At 39.7% G+C, this 24442-nt stretch overlaps 1 protein-coding gene across 1 annotated transcript; it reads left to right on the forward strand.

The window, feature by feature from the left end:
• The first annotated feature begins 661 nt into the window (after positions 1-661).
• On the forward strand, positions 662-13936 carry adssl (adenylosuccinate synthase, like). Its single transcript, XM_078265910.1, has 13 exons — positions 662-971; positions 1626-1728; positions 2245-2313; positions 3429-3479; positions 3555-3621; positions 3754-3861; positions 4409-4490; positions 5131-5257; positions 5343-5497; positions 9085-9209; positions 9347-9444; positions 12765-12914; positions 13029-13936. The coding sequence occupies exons 1-13, from the start codon at positions 738-740 to the stop codon at positions 13079-13081; spliced, it is 1422 nt and encodes a 473-aa protein (XP_078122036.1). The 5' UTR covers positions 662-737; the 3' UTR covers positions 13082-13936.
• The last annotated feature ends 10506 nt before the right edge of the window (positions 13937-24442 follow it).

The following is a 24442-nucleotide window of genomic DNA, read 5'->3' on the forward strand; positions in this document are numbered from 1 at the left end:
AGAAAACCAACCAGCAGCCATGTGACATAACTTGGCCACAGGTATATTCTGGGTCATTATATTTGCTGTGTTTTGATTAAATTCGAATTTATATTGGAATATGCTTCAAGGAAAAAACAGTATGACCTGGAATGATGACCTATGAATATACAGGCATGAAACTGCTGCCTTTGCTGCCATCTGGCAGCTTGATGGACACATTGGACAGGGAGCAAAGGCAGTTACTTTCTTTGTCTGGTACGGATAAAGCATTGCATTTAAGCTGTTAAAGGCAAAGTCAAATATTACTCCCAGGCACAAATCAAGCTGTGTAGTCTGTCCGGAGGATTAAGCGAAGGCGGAAGTGGCGAGGACTGAATCATATTCGTTTACTTTTTGTGAATCGTGATGTCTCTATAACGGCAGTGGTCTTTTATTTAATAATCACCGAAACTAAATAAAGACACCGAGTTAAATACAACGTCGGTGTATCCGTAAATCATTATACTCAGTTTAATATATTAATAGGGATAATAAATAATGATAAATGTGCTTAAATAGATGTATTGTAAAATCAGAAGAACCAAGGACATAAGGACAAACCATACAATACATCCATGGGACAAACACTGCCATCTAGTGGTGAAGCGACAGACGAGCACTTCCCGTCACTCGTGACGCAGAGAAACGCGGTAAAACGATATTCCGGTTTGTAGAAGGAGGGCAACAGCAGCAGCAGCAGTAGTAGTAGCAGCAGCATGGCATCCGACAGCACCATGGATAACGTTAACGGACGAGAGACCGTTTCCCTGAACGGGGAGCCGATAGTTAAGCGGCCACGGGAGAGTGTCTCGCAGGACTGTCCTCTCCGTGTCCCGAAGGAGCCTCAGAACAAAGTGACCGTCGTGCTCGGAGCGCAGTGGGGCGACGAGGGCAAAGGAAAAGTTGTGGACTTGCTCGCAATGGATGCGGATATTGTATGCAGGTGCCAGGTACACAACTACGCTGTCGATTTAACTTCACAATTACCTGACTACATAATACAATGGCGGTGTTATTAAATCGTCCACTAACAGTAACATGGTTGTTTGGTGAAAGTCGTTACCGTTAATATTCATGACCGGGTTGCGACGTCAACAACCTTGTCTGACATCCCGGATGTGGAAGTGCTAATTGAATGCTAAGTTAATGCTAGTAAGAACCCGAGGGACAACTGCTTGCCTGTTTCTCTGGGTTAAAAAAAAAAATATATATATATATCTATCTTCTGCCGTGGTAGCATAATGTGCTCTTAATCAGGACATGACCTCAACATGTGAATGTAACTTTATGTAACGTTAACGTACTGATTGTCCATTGTTGCCCAGCTGTTCCTATCTCTCTTGGCAGTCAACCCTGTGACATTTAACTAGCAGAAATGTTTTTTTCTTTTGATCTCGTGACCAGACCACAGACAACAAAAAACACTGTTACTGCAGGGGTTGAATAACAGTTGGCCCTGTTCTTATGAACCAGGCTAAGGTGTTTATACAAGACTGTGTCACTGTAACTGTCCTCTGTATTGATGGTTTCTGTAGTTTTCTTGCCTTCAGTGTTGTCTCTCATCAGAAAACTGCCTTCTTGCCGAATGTCTGTTCTGTTTGCAGGGAGGCAACAATGCAGGTCACACAGTGGTTGTGGACTCAGTGGAGTACGACTTCCACCTGCTGCCCAGTGGAGTGCTCAACAAGAAGGCTGTCTCCTTCATTGGTGTGTGACAATCCTTGTGTTTTTATTGTTAAATACTTGTTTTAGTAAGTTGGCGGGAACAGAAAGATCCTAATAAAACAATAAAAAATGAGTATATGACCGAGATCAGGGTGGACATCGAAAGCACAGCAGATAACCTTATCAGTTGTAATGTGTCATGTAGTTAGTGGAGTGAGCTGTTTTTGTAGTGCACACACACCTAGCTAAACCGAGTATGCTTGGGTACATATGGAAAATCAACACAGTGCACACAAGATTTACAGGACTATAGATAGTTACACAAAGGTTAAACTAACCCACAGGTCAAACAAATAAACAGTCAATGTAAACGTACCCAGTTTTGCTACATTGCTCTGGTATCACAAATACCATTTAACTTTTAACATGAAAGAGGAAACATTTAAAGGAACTTCTGTTAAAGTAATTGGATTTAACCTCAGGGAAAACATCAGCAGTTTATTACTCATAAGAAGTTATTTCTCACAATGTTTGTTAAAGATTCATTTTGCATTACAGGCAACGGAGTGGTGATACACCTACCAGGTCTTTTTGAGGAGGCTGAAAAGAACCTGCAGAAAGGCAAAGGTAAAGTTTTCTGAATAATAAGAGAGAAGCAGTGATATCAACATATCATGTTCCTAAGAAAGCAGTGTCAGTATCAGTAAATGGAGCCGTTTTCATTGAAGTCATTTTAAGACATACACAGGTGTAAATAAATGATGGCTGAATTCCATTTAGTGCTGTCTGGGTCCTGGTATTGCACATACTGGCTTACTCTCACACTGTCATTGTTTACTAGAACATATGCATCAATCAGAGCCATAGGTCATATTATTAGTAATACCTGTGTTTTACCTTCTGTGACAAGTTAAAATGTTTGCTGTGAAAAGATCTATTCTACTGTCTAACAATTTCCATGTTACGTCATGAAACAGGAAGTGGTTTGTAACTAGACTGTACATTGTCAAATCTGCCCCAAACTCCACAAGTTTTGATAAGAGTCCCGGCCTTAAGACCTCTACATGCCAATATTGACTCATAGTCATAGCGCCACCTGCTGGCAACAGGGAATTAAAGCCTCATGTGACAAACATCTCGGATATATATGTGAAATTACATTGTGTGGTCCACAATTTACATAGAGCAACATAATGCACGTTAAGTGCAGGTTGTGTAACGCCACGTAGTGGACACAGGAAGTGATCCAAAATTTGCAATAGATATTTTCCAGTGCTTCGCACTTTGCGCACTGTCCAACGGTCGTGCAAATGTACTGCTGCGTCAACCGGCATCCCCGTCAGTAGCTCCGACGTACGGGGAGGTTTTCGCAGCTTGCAGCTTTAATTAAAATTTGTGTTTTCTGTTTTTTTTTTATTGTATACCACTTGTTAAAATGGTCAGACCAGAATTTATAATCAAACTCATGGTGATTTGAAACACTTAATTGCCTTAAGAGACAGGTCTAAGAAATATAAGGTGTGTTGTATTTCACAAGACTTTCAAAAATGTACATCATTATCAGATAATATGAAAGGGAAAATATTGGTTTCTGGCTTCAAAAACATAGAGCTGTGTCCCTAATACACAAGAAGCCCGCAATGGAATTTGTAGGATGTAACAATACCTGCTAAATAGATGAGGTATGCAGGTGTTTGTTGTAGTGCAAACATGTAATGTGGTTTTCATTGTATTGCATGCAGGATTACAAGGATGGGAGGAGAGATTAAAGATATCTGACCGTGCCCACCTTGGTGAGTAAGCATTTCCCCATTGACATTTTTGAATTAGAACTGTCCTCGTATTGACAGTCCCTTCTCTACCTCTAGTGTTCAACTTCCATCAAGCTGTTGATGGAATCCAGGAGCAGCAGCGGCAGCAACAAGAAGGGAAAAAGTAAATCTACTCTAAAAATACTGTATCTTTTACTTTAAAGTGTATATTTTGTGTACTGTTCTCAAGGTCGAGTGATTATTTTTCTATTAAAATCAATAGTTTATTAATGTTGTGTTTTTATATGTTCTCCAGTTTGGGAACCACCAAAAAGGGTATCGGTCCTGCCTACTCGTCCAAAGCTGCTCGCAACGGCCTGCGGGTCTGTGACCTCGTCTCAGACTTCAAGGTTTTCGAGGAAAAGTGAGTTTTCTGTTTTTCTTCTAATTTCCTTAATTTTCATATTTTCATTATATCACATTACCCGTGGTCTAAAATGAGATAACATGTCAAAGACTGCCGATTGGAACTTCAGATCGTGTCGCTGTGCAAAGTTTAATATTTCCAACTTCATAGTGTGCAGAGCTTTTAATGTCTTAGTCGATTCCGTTTTGGTTTTGCAATACTTTGGCGAGCTTGTAAAGAGCCGTTGGGTTTCCATCCCTAAATGCGATAAAGGAACTTCTCAAGACACAAATTTGGGTTCAGGAATATTTTATCATGATTTATTTTATTTTTTTTGTAAACCCAATGCTTCAATACTTGTAGTGTCTGTATCTTCTCCTGCCACCAGATGGCAACATCTGGCTGTGGTACAAGTGAAAACTGCTGTTGCTCTGCTTTTTAATGGGATAGCCTCTCTGTCCTATTATATCATGTTGTGAAATGATATTGTGTATTTACTTGCTGAGAGATGCACATACTGTAAGTGTTAATGAACATGTGTAAGCAGACTCTGTCCTCCTCGCAGGTTCCGTATGTTGGCAGAACATTTCTTGACCATGTATCCAAAACTTAACGTGGACGTTGACAGTGAACTGGAGCAGCTGAAGGTGAGCCAGGAAATGCTGACCGAATCACATCAGTGTGTTTTCACTCAGTCGCTTGGCATTGATGTTGTAACAGTAGACCTTGTTCATGGAAGACATTCGGACATGTCAGTGGGTGTAAATAATAAAATGAATGATGGCCGAATTTAGCTTTGCTTTCAAGGTCCTGGTGTTGTGCGTACTGGCTTACTGAGACACTAGAACAGAGACATCCTTAATGTTGTTACTAACAACTAGGCTTTTACTCATTTCAAATGCCTGCTGTGAGAAATGCTTTTTTTATTTTGTGAATGGATACAATTATTTAATCTATATTTGGCTTGATTAATAATAGTCTGAAAAAAAAAAAAACATTAGTAATGCTGATATTTGTTATGACACTAATGCAGCTTTTATAGATGGAACAAGTAAAAAATGATGACGTTGCCTAGAGATGATTGTTTATTCACTAGTTTTATATGATAAGGGTGTCAGTTCCCTCTCAACTGAGTTTGAATGGTTGACAGTAAGAGTTGTAATTGCTAAACAGTATTCAGTGTGTTCATTATCTTAGTATACAGTATTTTCCATTCCTAATAGGTTGTAGATTTCAAACAGCACATCTAGAGATGCACCTAAGCACTTGTTGGTTACTGTTTTTCAGGGACTTGCAGAGAGACTGCGTCCTCTGGTGACTGATGGGGTCTACTTCATGCACAGAGCTCTTACTGGTCCCAGTAAGAAGATCCTGGTGGAGGGAGCCAACGCTGCTCTGCTGGATATTGACTTTGGTGAGCAACACAGCGTTTGTGGAATTGATAATAAAGATGGACGGGTGTTTTGCTTCCTCGGGTTAACAGACGTCTCTCCGTTCAGGGACGTATCCTTTCGTGACGTCTTCTAACTGCACTGTGGGAGGAGTGTGCACTGGTCTGGGCGTGCCGCCATCATACGTTGGCCGAGTGTACGGTGTCGTCAAAGCGTACACCACCCGGGTGGGCGTTGGCGCTTTCCCAACAGAGCAGGATAATGTGAGTAAAGGCGCATATGAAATGAAGCAGTTTTTAGTTGTGTTAATTAGGGCTGCACAATATATGTTTTGTTTGTTTTTTTGCGTTATTGCGATGTCAACTTATGCTATAAACACATCGCGAAAGACTTTTTTTGAGTAAGTTGAAAGAGAGTATCGGTATAAAACTACTAGTGCTGTCAAACGATTGAAATATTTAATCGCATTAATGTCATAGTTAACTCGCAATTAATCTCACATTTTTATCTATTCTAAATGTCCCTAGATTTCTTTTTGTCCAATTATTTTTTCTCATTTTAATGCTCTTATCAACATGGAAAAGTGGATTGGCTCGCACGCCCAAACAAGTGTGTGCGGTGTGCCTGTTTTGTTTCCGGTCTAGCTAGATCCGGTGTGGTGTTGTAGTTTTTCTAACGTTACTAGTTGTTGCAACAGCATGTGGGAAAAAAAACTACAAAGTTTGCTAGGCCAAAAGGAAGGTTAATCTCGCGCTAAAAAAATTCACGCCGTTAAAATGGGTTTGCGTTAACGCCGTTAATAACGCGTTTAAGTGACAGCACTAAAAACTACACTTTAAAATGTAACTGTCATTCTCTTTTTGGTGGAGCATTTTATGTTCGATTCAATTTGTTCAGTAAAAGAATAATTCATTGATTTTCTTTGTTTTTTCAAATTTCAACAAGCAATTTTCTGTACTTTAGCAGAATACTGAATGCAGCAGAAAGGTAGAATTGAGTACATTTTAATATCTGTTTATTTATCGATCACATATTTTCCTCATGTCGTGCAGCTCTAATGTTGATGGAATAAAAGCTCCTGCTAATTAGAGATACATGTTTACAAGCTGAGAAGTCTTCAATGTTGTGATTCATCCCACTGGCTTCTCAGGCGCCAACATACTCCACCAGGTTGAAGGAGATATGCGATGTTATTGTCAGGTTACCACAGCAGCCAAGCATATTTAGTTTTAAGATGAAGGTAATAGGAATATTTTTTTGATGAACCAAAATTCGGGGGGGGGAAGTAAACGTCCCAAAAAAAATCTGAATGACCATTTCCAGTAACATCATCGTTTAACTTGATAAGATATCTTTTTATGGATGAGTTATCATGGTTTATAGGTTGGTGCGTACAGATTTAGATTTCTCCTAATTCTAAAATATCACTTGAGAACTTGGAAATAAAGCGAATATTTATCACATTATAAAGCAATCCTGCGATGAATGCAGTACCCATGCAGAACAATATATTACTGAGCAAGGACACACGGTGTCATAGATGTGAAAGATGCAGCACAGCTCAGCAGTACTGCAGAGAGATGAATCATCTGGCCTGTGTCTCCTTGTTCAGTAACTGTTAAATTGAAGCTCACTGCACTAGCATTGGTATTAAAAAAGGTTCCAGTCAGTACCCAGCTGTAGCCGTTATTGTGACTGTGGGGGAGTTTTTATTTTCATTGAGCCCCCGACACACCAACACGACGGCCGACCGTCGGCAGTAAAGCAGTCGGACTGATCAGTCGGCTCCCCGAGGTCCAAAAAGTGCCTCGGAACACACCGAAGCTTTGAAAGTTCTGTGTGTGCGCGAGACGTAATACAAAAATTAAAACCGGAAATGACAACGCGTCACGTGGGTCTGGCTTCTCCAGCCGATAGTAATGGCGGCTTGTTCCAAATACGATCTCGTATTTTACGAAAATAGTTCTCTGAAAGGTGTTTCTGAAAACATTTTAAGCGAGAAATAGGCCATACAGTTGCTGAATCTGTCTTCATTTCAGATCGACAAAGGTCAGTTTAAAAGATTTGTCAGATTTTGAGAGGCGTTCGTCACTCATCCCGCTCGCTATTTCCAGGTTAGAGTCCGACTGCCCGCCCTCCGACCCAGCAAGTCAGGTCGGCCAAAATGAAGGCCGACAGCTCCTCTAACAGACGACAGCACGGAACACACCGAACACACTCGAGTCACTGACCTCGCCAGACTGTCCGACGGCCGATTATCGGGTTGGTGTGTCAGGGCCATTACATGGAGATGAGACTTGACTAGTCAAAAGAGAGAAGATTAGTTGTAATATGTAGGGCTGCACAATATATCGTGTTTTTTTTTTTTATAAATCATCATCGCATTATCAACTGCTGCAATAAACACATCATGACCAGAGGCTGCGACATATCGCGATTAGGGCTGCAGCTATCGATTATTTTAGTAATCGAGTATTCTACCGATTATTCCATCGATTAATCGGATAAGAAATACTTTATTGTTTTGTTTTATTGAAGAGCAATAATAAACAATAGTTTGGTTAAATTTTCGGAAAAAGCAACATTTGTGTTGCCTACATTGCTTACAATATCATCTCTCAAAAAACTAAACCTATGAAGTGCATTTAAGTGCCATATTACGTTGTAAAGTTTTTAAAGAAAACATTTTCTGAAATGACATCAACCTCACACTAAGGCCTACATTAAACATACATAAACATGACCTGCAGTTGTGCAACTTAACTTTCAGAACTACAAGTTTCATCCTGAGACTGATCTGTATATAGGCCTATATGTAAATATATGTAAATATTAATTACATATACATTACACCGTTGCTAGTAGATCGTTGATCAGCTGTTTCTCCGTGAAGAGAGAGAGTGGTGCGAAACGATCAGCTGTTTCTCCGATGGGATAGTCAACAAGTCGGCTCTTTAGATCAATTTGTGGTCACCGCAACGTATTTTCTTGCCTTTTGTTTTTGCTGGTTGTTGTGTTTGGTGTAGTTTCATCGTCCATATAACTCCGTGATTTACTTTATCGGGTCCGCTTCGTGGAATGGATGAGAAATGTTTTCTGTTGAGATGCTGAAGCACTGACGTCGTGCTATTATTGTGGTAAGCTGGTTCGGTTTTTCAGTAGACACACTGTACAGGGATTTCGTTTTAAATACATTTGAACTGATTCCAAACTTTGGACACTTGGACACACTCTGTCGTTTTCTCCAGCCTGTCTCTTCTCTTAGCCCCTCACTATTTACGCTCTGGCATGTGCCGCCCGCAGACTTAGCAGCGTCTGGTGTGCGACAGTAATAATGATCCGTGTGGAAACGCCGTCCGTCAGCAATACAACGTTGGTAACATTTGATTTAACGAAGCTTCGAGGCAGATCATTTTGCATCGAGGATTTTTTGTAATCGAGTTATTCGAGGAATCGTTTCAGCCCTAATCGCGATAGATGCTTTTTTTCTGTTAGTTGAAAGTGAATATCAGTAGAAAACTGCACATTAAAATGCAACTGTCATTCTTTTTTTAGTGGTGCCTTTTTATATTCAGTTCAGTGTTCAATAAAAGAATGTTGGAAATGATTTCCTGTTTGTTTTAAATTCAACAAGCAATTTGTTGTATTTTTTAGCAGAACACCGAAAGCAGCAGAAATGCTGAACTGAGTACACTTTAATATCTGTTTATTTATCGCGAGTAATATAGACATTTGCGGACGTATCTGGGGGATTTCGAAAAGTATATGTAGTTTTATATTTCAAAGCAGTTGTTTTTCCTTTTTGTCTTTCACAGTTGACAGTGTGTGCTTCCTGTCTGTTGTGTTTCAGGAGACTGGAGAACTGTTACAGTCCAGAGGGCGAGAGTTCGGTGTGACGACGGGCAGAAGGAGGCGTTGTGGTTGGCTGGACCTGATACTGGTCCGGTACGCCCACATGGTCAACGGCTTCACTGCGTAAGAACCCATCTCAACCATTTCAGAATATCAACCCGATCTGCTAATGTGATTACTGGAGGTCCAGTTAAGCCTCATGGTGCACCCTGACTCTCCATTGCCATCAGAGTTGAACAGAGTGACTTCTTTCCTTGCAGGATTGCCCTGACGAAGCTGGACATTTTGGACACGCTGCCGGAGATTAAAGTGGGCGTGGCCTATAAGGTTGATGGACAATCTCTACCAAGTTTCCCCGGTAGGTCATTCCCATTTAGTTGTTTTGAAGATGTGCTCGTTGCTCCCATGACAGAAAAATAGTAGCCGGATTCAACAGTCAACAAGCATTAGCTTAATCACTTCAAATTAGATGTTAGTGTTGCCCTAAAGTAGGGGGCAGAGTTTGATCACTGTAGTATTTTCATTATCTATCATTTTATTTTTATTTTTTATTAAAAGACCTGAAAATAGTGAAAACTGAACTTTACAAGTCTGACCTGCACAGCTGAAAACCCAAATATAAATATATATATATATATATATATATATACACACACACAATTTTCTGTGATATAAAACAATGGTAGTAAAGCAGCAAATCCTCTCACGTTTGAGAAGCTAGAAACGGTGAATGTTTGTCATTTCTGCTTAAAGAAAAGACTATCTTGATGTCCTGCTCTTTAATTGAAAATATTCGACTTTAAGACTATCCATCTATCCACAAAGGTTTTAATGCCAGAAAAACACAATTGCTGTAAACGCAGGAGAGGACCCGATCACTTGGTACTACTTAGATTTTGGTTACAGGTGAATGAATGTAGCGTTTATGCTCCCCAGTGTGTTGTTTTACACGTCATCTTCTCCTAGCAGGAAATACAGCCTCGTGGGATTTGTAAATTTATTTTGCAGCAGATTTCAGGGTGCATTAATCTTCTGTATCTCTCTGCTCGCACCGCCCAATGGAGCAAATTGAATTGTTCAGCTAATGAACCAGAGGATGGTAAAACAACTTCTCTCTGTCTGCTTCTGATGTGACGCTGCAGCTGCTCTCGGCCAGCCTGTTATCACTGATTTCCCCTCATACGTTTCTCATCTTTATGGGGCTGGATGTTGGATGAAGTGGCTCTTATCCTGACCCAGATTTGTTTGCTAGTTGTGCTGCAGTCTTTTATCAATTAGACGTACACACCGTTTCAGATAATAAAATGTATCAATCTTGCGTGCAGACCATAAATGGCGGTAAAGGACAGCTGTCCAGCGTGTTGTTTTGACCAGTCTTTAAACAAATTAGTATGAATCAGTCACTGGAAACCAGAAGAAAAACATTTCATAAGAGGTAAGATCAACTTTATTGATACCACAATGGGGAAATAAATAGAACAGAACAGTGGTTCCCAACCTGGGGTCCGGGGACCCCTCAGTGGGGCGGCAAAGATCACAGGGGGTGCGCAAGTCTTTATCTGGTTTGATGTTGAGGTAAAAAAAAAAGTTTGCACATGTTAAACAAATTATGATGATACACTAAAATATATAATGTATACAAAAGTCTGTATAAAAACTATATATTTTTGTTCTCGCTTAAAATTGTAGGCCAAACCTCCGGGACCTCTTAACCTGGGACCCTTGCTGTCATCAGGTCAGCTGCTAGCTGCTATCATCCTCGTTTTTCACTTTATGTATAAAACATGGCGGAGAAACGTAAAAGTGCCGATAACTCCTCTGTATCAAAAAAGAAAGTAAGGCTCCATCTCGAGAGTTGCCTCAACTTTGGTTTCGGAGGGGGGGGCTCAGCTTTTCTTAGACATAAGTAGGCGGGGGCGCCAAGGAAAAAAAGTTTGTGAATAAAATAGGAAGACAAAATAAGAGAGTAGTAACGGTAATATGTACACTATAGAGTAAAGCAGCAAATCCTCTCACGTTTGAGAAGCTGGAACCGGTGAATGTTTGTCATTTCTGCTTAAAGAAAAGACTATCTTGATGTCCTGCTCTTTAATTGAAAATATTCGACTTTAAGACTATCCATCTATCCACAAAGGTTTTAATGCCAGAAAAAACACAATTGCTGTAAACGCAGGAGAGGACCCGATCACTTGGTACTACTTAGATTTTGGTTACAGGTGAATGAATGTAGCGTTTATGCTCCCCAGTGTGTTGTTTTACACGTCAGCTTCTCCTAGCAGGAAATACAGCCTTGTGGGATTTGTAAATTTATTTTGCAGCAGATTTCAGGGTGCATTAATCTTCTGTATCTCTCTGCTCGCACCGCCCAATGGAGCAAATTGAATTGTTCAGCTAATGAACCAGAGGATGGTAAAACAACTTCTCTCTGTCTGCTTCTGATGTGGCGCTGCAGCTGCTCTCGGCCAGCCTGTTATCACTGATTTCCCCTCATACATTTCTCATCTTTATGGGGCTGGATGTTGGATGAAGTGGCTCTTATCCTGACCCAGATTTGTTTGCTAGTTGTGCTGCAGTCTTTTATCAATTAGATGTACACACCGTTTCAGATAATAAAATGTATCAATCTTGCGTGCAGACCATAAATGGCGGTAAAGGACAGCTGTCCAGCGTGTTGTTTTGACCAGTCTTTTAACGAATTAGTATGAATCAGTCACTGGAAACCAGAAGAAAAACATTTCATAAGAGGTAAGATCAACTTTATTGATACCACAATGGGGAAATAAATAGAACAGAACAGTGGTTCCCAACCTGGGGTCCGGGGACCCCTCAGTGAGGGGCGGCAAAGATCACAGGGGGTGCGCAAGTCTTTATCTGGTTTGATGTTGAGGTAGTTTGCACATGTTAAACAAATTATGATGATACACTAAAATATATAATGTATACAAAAGTCTGTATAAAAACTATATATTTTTGTTCTCGCTTAAAATTGTAGGCCAAACCTCCGGGACCTCTTAACCTGGGACCCTTGCTGTCATCAGGTCAGCTGCTAGCTGCTATCATCCTCGTTTTTCACTTTATGTATAAAACATGGCGGAGAAACGTAAAAGTGCCGATAACTCCTCTGTATCAAAAAAGAAAGTAAGGCTCCATCTCGAGAGTTGCCTCAACTTTGGTTTCGGAGGGGGGGGCTCAGCTTTTCTTAGACATAAGTAGGCGGGGGCGCCAAGGAAAAAAAGTTTGTGAATGAAATAGGAAGACAAAATAAGAGAGTAGTAACGGTAATATGTACACTATAGACAGGTGGGGAGAATATATATATATATATATATACACACACGCACGCGCGCGCGCACATATGAAATGGCGGGCGCCTGGGTAGCTCACCTGGTAGAGCATGCGCCCATATACCGAGGCTCAGTCCTCGACGTCGCGGGTTGGTTCCGGCCTGTGCCCTTTGCTGCACATCATTCCCCCTCTCAATCCCCTTTCATGTCTAAGCTGTCCTGTCAAAAATGAAGGCCAAATAAATAAATAAATGAAATGGCATATTGCACAGGTCACAGTAAGATGTACAGAGTAATAAAATAATTAACTATGAATAAATAAGTGCCGAAACTTTTTACGCGTTGGCTCATGTTTCATCTTTGACTCAATGTAATCAATGTGCTTCTGTTGTAGCGAACATGGACGTTTTGACGCGGGTGTCAGTGGACTACGAGACGTTGCCCGGCTGGTGCTGCAACACGGAGGCAGCTCGGAGCTTCGAGGAGCTGCCGTCACAGGCACAGAGTTACATTCGGTTCATCGAGGACTTCCTGCAAGTGCCAGGTTTGTCAAGAGGCACTTTACATTAATGGATAGACTGCAGCCAAACTGTTAATTTGCTTTGCCAAACCTGCCAGTCACGTCTTGTCTGTCTTTCTTTTTCTCATTTCATTTCAGTGAAGTGGGTTGGAGTCGGCAAGTCCAGAGAGAGCATGATCAAACTGTTTTGATCCGTCTGCGGACCTGTAGTCCTCCTCAACAAACAGTTCAGATAATGATTTCAGGTTTTGATAGGATTACCAGAGGAGTTAAAAATGCAAAGTCTCCTAAAGGAAATACTTCACCAGCAAGGCTATTTGTGAAACTTTAAGTTGCTGCTTGGGAATCACATTTACAACCATTTTTCTTGGGTATAATGTATGCATTCCGCATAATGTTTTCTATATTTATTAGGCTGTTAACTTTTAAAACTTGGTGCAAATGGGTCGATCATTTATTGCATTCTATAGTAAAGCGCAGTTGTTGTTTTTTTTAGCATTTGAAGCTAATTAATCTTAATTGATCTGTTCTCCAGATTGTTGTTTTGTCACATATATCTGCAGAGCCATTGATGAACAGATATAGAAGCCTTCGTATTAAAGGGCACAACATAATAAAGCAAAGAGATTATTTTCAGACTTCGTAATGAGATGGACAAATGATTGGAAGCCATCGTGCGATCAGTCTGATTGCAGACTTTTCTATTGAACCATTTTAAAACACTTTAAAAACACGAATGCATCTCAGTTAAGTTTGTAACAATATTTTCATGATGTATGTTGGAATGAACATAATGCTTTTTAAATCATCCTCAAAATAGAAAACTCAACACTAAACAACTGTTTTCTTCATCATAATTGAGGAAAAGTAGGTAGAAATTCCACGAACATGGAGACATTGGCTCTTTTTGAGAAGTTTGTGTAAATGTAAAAAGAAAAATGACCAAAAGGCAGTAATGTTCCAATGTTTCCTACGTCATTCATTGTCAATAATGTAAAAGACTCTTACTCAGCTTACTCTTATCAATAAAAGGAAACTAACCTTTAGTGTTTCTTTTATTTTGTCATTTTCATTCAGCTTTTAGTAAATGGTTTAGCCCAGAGAAATTCAACAGGGGGTCCGTGACCCCTAGGGGGTCCTCAGAGTTAGTGCAGGGGAGCCGCCAAATTATGTTTACAAAATAACATTTACATTTTTTCAAAAATGTATATATGGCTGAAGATATTCATTAACATGAATCATTTTAATAGCAAACATAAATTGGCCTTTTTGTGTGTGTGTGGGGGGGGGGGAATGTCATTTACACATTAAAGTTAAGCTTACTTTGGGAGCCATACAGTTCAGTTTAAGCCATTCATTTTCATCCGTGCGGCTCAGTTTAGTGCAACTTTATTTTTTATACAGAATGTGTAGTAGGGGGTCTTTACTCCGTCTCTCTTTTAGCTAAGGGGTCCTTGGCCTAAAAAAAACATTGAAGACCCCTGGTTTAGCCTATTTATGTCTGGAAAACATAATTCTGAGAAGGTCATTGTTTTAGGCGTTAATGTGAAGGTGTAAACGTGTTTTACATGTTATTATAAGCATTCTCACATTGTTCTGCTCCTGATGCATAGCTACTGTTGTGATTCACATTAATATTGCTTATAGGGGTTTAGAAGTAAAATAAGGTAACTACCACAGTTCTGTTGCTGTCTTATTCATAATGCACACATACTATCCTTTATCCTTTTGAAATCTGCACCTGGGATTGTGTGATGGCGCTACGCTGTGTCTCTGCAAGAAAATGTAACATATTTATATTATCGATGGATCAAATTAATATAATTTGAGAGGTGTAGCTCATAATGATAAACCCACAGGGATTTAATACCTGACTGCACTTCATATCAGCTTTGGTTCATTCTTTCTGTTCCCAGAGAGACAGACAGCTGGTGTCTAGCTGGTGAACATAGTTGAGCATTTAGCAGCTAAAGAGACAGATATTTCCTTCTAGAAGTTGGTGGAAACAAAAACAGCTAAAAGGAGGGTTATTACCATTACATTCGCCAGGTGTTCAGAAACACACATGATAATGTGGCTTTATATCTGCTGAATGTGTAAATACTCATTAGTTTGCCAACACAATTTGTATATCAACTTTACAAGGAATTATGCATGACTGATATTTTTTAAACTAACGTTTAAAAGAAAATCTCACGTACCCCCTGCAGTACTCCAAAGTACCCCCATTTGAGAAAGCCTGCTTAATGCAGTGGTTCTCAACCTTTTTGAGTCGTGACCCCCCCCCCCCCCCAACCCCCTCGACAACGAGAAAGAGAGCTGCAAACCGATGTAAACAGCTGTTTCTACACGCCTCCCCCTGCTGATTTGGAGTGATTTTTGTGAATGCTCTGATTAATACATGTAAACAAATAATGCTTTGCTTTAATGACAGTTTAGTTTCAGCAGCTAGCACCTAGCTTTGTCCAATGTGCTCCAGGCTCTGTGGCTTTTTGATGTGTTTGTGACTTTTTCTCTCCCCCTGCCCCACCTTCAGACCCCTTTCTGTGTTCCAGGACCTCTTGATTTACAAATGAGGCTCTGAATATAACATGGAATGTACCAAACTCACACAGTGATGTAAAAACCATTCCCCAGTCTAGAATATGTTATTTCATTTTTTGCTCCCCAACCATCTGGCGACCCCCAGAAATGATCTTGCGAAACTCCTTGGGGGTCCCGACCACCAGGTTGAGAACCACTGCTTTTCTGCACTCTCCTTCACGCACCCTAGCCTGTGATCATTTTTCTCTCACTCTTCTTACTTTACACCCTCCTTAGTTAGTCGACTTCCTCTCGCGATTTAAAAGCTTTTCAGGACCGGGAGGCATTAGATTAAAGTGTAAAGTGGATTTCTTGGCATATTGATTAGAGGTGTAACAGTGTCCTGGAGCTTCTCAGATATTTCAGTCTGATGCGTTAAAGGCCCTGCACACACACACACACACACACACACACACACACACACACACACACACACACACACACACACACAGGTGTTTTCAGCTATGAAGGCCTCTGAAAATGCTCAAAAAGAATGCAATGTCATTAAAGTCTGCAGACAGATGCATAAGAAAAACTATTACTAGTTCAGTCAAAGTGTTTTCCTTGCTTGTGCAATGATATGATAGGCTACACGTTTTTAAATAATAGCACAATTTAGGTAATAAACCTAAAATCTTTTTAAGTACTAGTATTAATAAGCTACTGTCGGATAATTGGTGATGTATGCTTAGTAGATAAGTTGAAGTCATTCTTAAAGTCAAATTCTGTAATGTGATGAAAATGTACTCCAATAGAACAGTTAATATGAAAACAACTTAATATTGAATATTGAATTTGTAGCTCCGTGCATCACTTTGTCTGGCATTCTGCTAAAACCCTGATCGTATGTGGTTTTTGGATTATAAAGGTTAATATGCAAGTTACTTACAGAAGTTAAACATATGACTATCCACTGCTTCACATTGTGTAAATCCAAATATCTTACTTCCATTCAAACCACCTGCAGATCATTTCGCTGCTTTTAAAAATCGCATTTTATTTCATTCCTAAGAAGACTTTGTGTTTTTGTGCTGCTTCCCTATATAATAAAGACATTATTTTCCTGATGTTTTTTTTTCTAGTATGTCGAAAGTGCATCTTCCGTTAAATGGGCAAAATTGCAGACGTTTGCTAACCAATCAATTTCCAGTCCAAGAAGTCCCTGCATCATCAAAAAATGGCACAACGTGAGCTTACAGTAGATCATGCAAGAAGGCTTAATTGAAAATAAAGTGCTCATAATAGCAGTGTAGTCCCCCTCCCCCTCTTGGTACTGTCTGTTCCCCTCTCTCCCTCCCTTCTGTTTACTACCACCTTCCTTTACTTGTAATTGTAAGCACATTTATCATCAGGTCAATAAAGTTGAGCATTTCATTCAAATCTAGCTACTTCTCAGATGTTCATCCCTCATCAGATCTCTTTTTTTCCCCCCACTGGCTAGATGTTGATTCATTTATCTTCATACTGCCAGCTAAACCATACATAAAGTTAAAAGGATACCTGGAGTTGAAGCCATCGACCTACAAGAAGTAAGGATTTTAATTTCTTTGCATGTCTGAGGAGTTTGATGGAAGTGGCTGACTTCTTGTGATATGAGCAGAAGGGATTGTAGAGAACCACTTATAACCACTTTTGATTGTAGCATGACCTTTCAGAGTTCAGAAAATCTGGAGTAATGTTTGTATTTCTGAGTGTTTTTTTACTTTTTATATTTGAACTACTTCTGATGATGAACAGTCAGAAGAGTTTTCCTGACAATAACTTATGCAGTAGGAGAGAATCGTTTTTGTGCGAGCAATGCAAAAACTACCAGGCTTTTGCTTTTCCTGCAGCATTTTCTCCCTGTGTTCTCCATAGAGCTTTTTTTTTTTAAACATTGTTCACTGCATTTATAAATAATCATTCCTTCGTTCATTTCCGTAAAGCTTTCTCATACTGCACTGTCATGATTTATGTAGCCAGAGCAATAAGACACCTGTTTCACTGGGGTTGGACCGTGTTCCGTTTTTGTAAGAAAGGAGAGACAGCAGCTCTCGCACAGACTGAATTGAAGGAGCTAAATGTATTTAACCGTTTATTTGGTGAGTGCATAGAATAAATCCAATTCTGCTACTCAGCAAGTAGAAACCAAGTGCAAAGTATTTGCAGGAAAAGATGGAGAAAGATTTGTCAAGTTCTATCTTATTATTACATATACTCATTTGACAGCTGCATCTAAATACATTATAACAATGTTATGTCTAATGTATTGCTTGTATGCTTTCTCATTTTAGTAATTAGTGATAGGAGGTAATCTGTTTATTACATGTGCATATCTTACTGAACTAGTGAATAACATATCAGTGGGCACTAAATGTCAGATATTGTAAAAAGATTTTTTTTTTAAGTGTACATTGTACAGTATATTAGTATTTCCTTTGCTCAAAGGTACAAAAGTAATTTAGTGCATTGATTAAAAAAAACAAAAACGTTTAGATTCATCTTGCTGAGGAGGGCGTGTCAAACCTTTCTGATCATTGTTGGTCAATACAGCAACATAGTGTGATGGTGTGTAACTGGCTTAACCTGACTCCGCCAGATGGATTTGCTCGGCATATCCATCTGGGAACGTTCCGTTGGAGAACTTTTGGGAAGGGGCGAAAATACTGGTTAGCTGATTGGATAAACCATCTGTCTATCACCACCTATGTTGGTGATAGACGGGCCAAATCAACCAATGAGATCAACGATATATCAAACTCTTGTCGGGAGAAGAGCAAAAACATCTTTTCCTCAGAGAAAAGCCTCCAGTGCCGTTTTTTGCTCTTTCAATGAAGGAATACTTTCTAATTTGGATAAAACTTGCGCGTTAGCTACGCTCATCTCATCCGTGGAAGCCGCCATGTTGTTTAGACTGAACAGTCGCTTCTCGTTGCGTCACACCTAAACCCGCCTCAAAACTAACGCTGATTGGTCGGTCGTTTGGCGAACGGCTCAAAATGTTCTCTAGCTCGCGAGATCAGGACGGTCTCACGAGGCTATAGCTGGCTGTCAGTTTAAAAAAAAAAAAAAAGGGCTTTCTGTGGTTGTGAGTAATAAATATGTGAAAACTTGTATCTCCAATCGACAGAAAAACATCAGAACCTCTTTAATTAAAATATTATGTGCTCATACTGTAAGTAAATGTGAATGAGTCTTTTCATGTATGTCCTCCAGCCCTTACTGTTGTTTTGTTGGCGGCTTCAAAAGACTAGAGAGCTGCAGGTACACACAGCAGAACAGCTGCACACCCAGTCAGTCTGTAACGTCCAACCTCACCATCGACCACCACAGCAGTAAACTAATGGGCTCTCTCAGTCTGCTCCATCTTTCTTTCTTTCAGACAAAAAATAACAATAAAGTATAAAAACACAATAAGTGTGTAACAACACACCAAAAGAAAAACAATATCTACAAAGTGTTACAAACAATTTGTTCAATCCGCCCGAAAAGGAGCTGGACGAAGCCGTAGCTTATTTTTCTCACCCCTCATTCCTGTATATATCATATATTTTGTAGAAGTATGTATCATATATTTAATATTATATATTCATAGCAAGATAACAAATAGACATAAAATATATATCGTTTTAAACATCTACCAAACATTTTTTTTTACATTTTGCACCAAGCCACTTGCTCTTCTGTCAGGGCCTGTCACGATTTCTCCCACAAACACCATCTCTCACTTCACGGGTACAACATGTACGAACACAGCAACAGCACAGAGCTCATTCAGACCTGTACATTTTCAGCAATTACAGCAATGTTGTATGTAGATCAGGTATCATGTACTGTATGTTTGTTGGGTCTTTTCTGATCTCTAGCTTCTCTCAGCTGTATATAAGAATATATTTCTTTTCAGTTACTCTCCGTGGTGGCTGTTAGGGACTTCAGCAGAGCTTCCAGGATGTAAATGGCAAAGTGTGCTAGGGCAATATATCAGGCTAAGCGGGAAGAACAGTTTTTGTTCAGAGAGGAACTTGGACTTGGAATCGGAATTGGAGGTAGTACATTAACAGTACAAGGTTGTACTGCACATATTTATATTTCATTTATATTACTCTAAACCACCTTCTGTAAACCAACTGTATGCTACTGTCTACACTGCAATCTATTTCTTGTCCTGTCTATGCACCACCTGTCTATACTTTGTATATCGCATTGCACTTTTCTGCTTTTTTTTGCACTTCTGGTTGGACGCAAACTGCATTTTGTCTTTGTACTTGTACTCTGCACAATGACAATAAAATTGAATCTAATCTAATCTAATCTAATCTAATCCAGTCTAATCTAATCAAAAGGATCAAACATGGCATCCAGACAGTTACCATCTATATACATAGCAAGCAGCCACTCCCTGAATCTGTGAGTAATAATTAGTTACATTCCGCTCCTGATTAGGATGGATGTTATTGGATGGAGATGTCTAGGATTGTTTAATTGATTATTGATGAATCACCATCATCCCATCTCCCCACCCAGCAGCTATAGAAAAAGTATCCCACATCTTTTGTGGTCAGAAGCAACAACATTGATTCTGTCAGGACGCAAAGTGGGTTTTCGGCTAGTAATACACACAAAAGCCTCCACAAAATCAGCCATTTACAATCAAACAATTATTTCTCTATGGTGGATTGAACCGATCAGTGGATGAGGTGATCATATGGATTCAATAGAAGTGGCAAGCTGCTCAGCATCAAGTTCCCGTTTGTGTTTTTCTTAAAAATGCTTGTTTTGCTGAGTGATATATTTGATCTCCATAGCCAGTAATGGTCGGCCCTGACTGAGCAACACTGAAGCATCTTCTGTATTCGCCCACTTGGCTTTATTTATATTTATATTAGTTTTCTCTCTGCGCCGCTCATTTGTCTCTCTTTCAAAAAACATTTACATTTCCTCTTTTACTACTTATAAATGTGATATGGCCTCACTTTAGTAGTTTCTTTATGCCAGTTCAGTGAAGTTATTACTTAAATTGTTTATACAATAACAGTAAAATAATAATGTGATAATGCAACATTGATGCAGATATATTTTGTCATATAGTTGTGTGTAATGTTTGAGGAGAACATCTATTGTCATTTCTGTGGTCATCTGTTTAGTACAGTAGTGCAGTGGCAAAGATATGAAAAACCTTAGCAACACACAATTTTTGTTATTAGCCATTAGCTAATTTTAGCATGCTAACACGCTAAACCAAGATGGTGATCGTGGTTTGCAGTGTGGCTCCTTCTTTGCATCTGCATGTTAGCATTAATTATTGTGAGCATGTAAGCATGCTTATAGTAGCATTTAGCTCACAGCGCCGCTGTGCCAAAGTACAGTCTCGAAGAACTCATCGAGTATTCTTTGAGTATTTAACAGTAAAGTAAGGGAGGATGCAGTGAAAAAGTGTTAAAAGAGAACACAAATCCCTGCAGTTATTCAAACTATATACTAGTGTATGATTAGTGTGTACTGATTTGTAGTGATGTAATCAATTTATTAACAGTCTCGCTATTAAACTTTGAAAGCAGGAATGTCCTGTCAATGCTGGTACTTATGATGTCTGAGAGTTTGCTTCAGTCTCCTGGATCTGCATTAGAAACCCTATCGCCATGTTTATATACAGCACACACGCACACGCAAACGCACACGCACACGCACACGCACACAAACACACACACACACACACACACACACACACACACACACACACACACACACACACACATACACACACAGAAAGAGAGGCGCAGCAGTTCTGTCGAGCAGAGTGTGTGAAAGATGGAATATAGAGAGCAGGGTGAATGGTGACTGAGCTGCAGAGTCTGCAGAGTCTGCAGTGTAAAACCAACCAATGTAAATGTCACCATTATGTGTACCTTTTAATTTATAGTGAATGAGTGCTGCATGACTGCTGGCTGTCTCTATGTTAGTCCTATGTCACCTGCCTAGGGGCTGCAGATGAAAAGTAATTATTTTGACTAATTCTGGCATATTTACATGGTGTTTTTTTTTATACAACAATGTTCATAAATATGCATGGTCACTATCAAATAAACCAATAAAATAAAAAATAAAAAATAAAAAAAATAATCAGATCTCAATGAATCTCACACATTGATCCTGTAAAATATATTGATACTACTGCATTGGACATTTCATTTAACAGTCATTCACAATAAAAAAAAATGGAATGTGAACAATTTTAATTACAGAGTGAAGCAAATGAAGGTGCATTATGTCATTATATTGTTACATCGTTACCTACTGTATAAAAAAACAACTAACTGGAGTCTGAAAATAAACAAAACATGGCTCCAGCTTCATCATCATATCCACCTTCCTCTTTGCTTCCCTCTCTCACTCTCTATATAAAATCTGTTTGATTGAGTATCTGTTTCTGTCTTGTGTGCTCAGCAACAGCCTCTCTCCTCTCCCACTCACACACACACACACACACACATACACACACTCATGCTCATACACACCTCTCTGTATGCGGCTGCCTGAACTCCTGAAACACTATGCATGGGGCGACTGGTACTCTGGATTCTTATGATTCTTCATTTTGAGGTAAGCGCACACAGGCTGGACTGTCAGTACCCTACATTTACATTTTACGGACCTGGATGGACCCTAAGTGGCAATAAAACGGGATCACTACGGCTATGGCTTGGTTGCAGCAGCAGCAGCAGCAGCAGCAGCGGCTACTTAATGCAAGACCTATTACAATTTCCTTTTGTCTAGTGGTGTATAATCTGTCTGGCTTTCTGTGTTGCAGTCTGAGGTGGGTATGCAGCAGATAAATTGCTGTTGATAGATGTTCGATGAGCAGTTTGCACATTCAGATGTTCTTTTTAACTGTGTAGTTCTGTGTAGTAATATGCTTCAATAATGTATTAAGTGTAAAACAAAAAAAGTGGATTATTGTGTTCTTTAAGTAATTCATGAACTACTAGTATATTGTTATTCACATGAACAATCACACATGTATTGTTGTATTTGTCTCCTTTTTTCATACAAATGCATGGAATGTATATACAGTAAGAACCAGGCATTTTAATGAATCTTACTAATACAGGTATGAGTTTTACATACACTGCTACCTTCTGGCTATGTGATGTGTTTAATTTAGTGAGTGGACAACCTCCTTGTGTATTCCCAGCAGCTGTAAAACTGTTTGGAGAGAAGTGTATATTTTGCTGTCACTGTGTGACAGTTTATTGCTCTAATTTTGGATGAAGATCAACAGCAGTCATCTGCTGACTAAGGAACTGCAGTCTACGAATTAAGAAGACAGGAGCTTGTTAATAAGCTTGCAGTCCACCGATGCAGAGTGAACTGGAAATGGCAGACCCACTGGTCCAAATGATAAAAAAAGAATCTTTCCCTCTTAAATCATTTTTTAAATCAAGTTTCCGTGACAAAGGGAGTGTCGGACACATCTATCAGTTTTCTAAACTCCATCGCTTTAACAAGGTAAAGATGCATCAGAGTGCAGAGGCTCCAGTTTTAGCTGTAAATGAGAATGCCTTCTTGGTTTGAGCCGACAATGACCAACATCATCACACCGAATCAGGTACAAAGATCTCTGACATCCCTATCTGCTGTATGTGGAGGTACCTGCGCTTTGCCATATTTCTTCTGCACCTGCTGATCTGCATCACCTAAAAGGAAATAAATCTTCATCTACAATGGGGCATCTTTTTCATCCAGAGCAAAGAACTGAATGTTTACATAGGTGTGGGTGGAATAACAAAGCTGAACTGTCTCTCATCACAAACTAAAAGGCTTACATGGTGCATATGAGGATGAGAAAAAAGAACAGTTGGCTTCCATTCCAAAACATGAGCGACTTGTGTGTGTGTGTGTGTGTGTGTGTGTGTGTGTGTGTGTGTGTGTGTGTGTGTGTGCGCCTTGCTGAGAGCTTCACCTTGTTGTTGCCTGTCATTGAGCATCATCCTCACTACTGACAGCTTTTGTGTTTTTGAGAAAGTGAACCTATTGTTGTTCCTTCTTATTTAAAATCATTGATGTCAATGCTGTTAGTGCTGAATTGTATGTTAAAAAAACGTGTCTCTGCTTCTGCCTAGTGTCCCCTCCTTCAGAGTGTGAGGTGGACGGAATCCCCAGTAGTTACGGATCCAGGGACTCTATCCTCAGGCCTGGCTCGAAGAGGGACTGGAAGAGACGAAGGCGTGGCCAACTAGAGCGGATTGACAGGTAAGCTCAACTGGTATGGGTGCGTTTGTCTGTGTATTCACAACATGGATCATTTACGTTTTAAAGCCACTCGTGCAGTCACATCTGGTCGAAGTGACAGATGACTAGTGTTTTATTGGGAATGTTGCATTTACCGTGTGTCAGCAGTTCCATTTAATGCCTCATGTGCAGCTAATAGGCTGGCTGCTGCAGGCCTGTATAAAGTGGTGCTCATACGTTTATAAACCCATGCTAAAGTTGATTAAAAAGAGGAATGAAACAATCATCTTTTGGAAATTGATCTTAATGCCTTAATTAAAAAAATTTGGAAAAACCCAACCTTAAAGGACACCAATTTTCTTTGTGAATGAAAGATGTATCGTACATAAATAAATATTCTTCCTTAAAATACAGGGGGCATAAGTATACACACCCCTATGTTAAATTCCCTTAGAGGCAAGCAGATTTTTATTTTTAAAGGCCATACCTAGAGATTGGCATGGTCTTATTTCACTTAGCCTAATAGCTGCTTTGATTTGCATTGAGAGATGATTTTATAGAAAGTACCCCATGCCAATCTCTAGGTATGGTGAAGGGTATGTAATGATGTGGGGCTATTTTAATTCCAAAGGCCAAGGGAACTTTATCAGGATGCATAGTATCCTGGATCCATGAAATAACTGGCCTTTAAAAATAAAAATCTGCCTGCCTCTATGGGAATTTAACATAGGGGTGTGTATACTTATGCCCCCTGTATTTTA

Source organism: Sander vitreus, chromosome 13, assembly GCF_031162955.1.
Source record: "Sander vitreus isolate 19-12246 chromosome 13, sanVit1, whole genome shotgun sequence".
NCBI lineage: Eukaryota > Metazoa > Chordata > Actinopteri > Perciformes > Percidae > Sander > Sander vitreus.

Excerpts from the sequence above, each read along its gene's own strand:
- adssl (XM_078265910.1), top strand. The coding sequence starts at position 738 with ATGGCATCCGACAGCACCATGGATAACGTTAACGGACGAGAGACCGTT. Across the intron at positions 1,729-2,244 it reads GAAGGCTGTCTCCTTCATTG|GCAACGGAGTGGTGATACAC; the intron begins GTGTGTGACAAT and ends TTTGCATTACAG. Across the intron at positions 3,480-3,554 it reads ATCTGACCGTGCCCACCTTG|TGTTCAACTTCCATCAAGCT; the intron begins GTGAGTAAGCAT and ends CTCTACCTCTAG.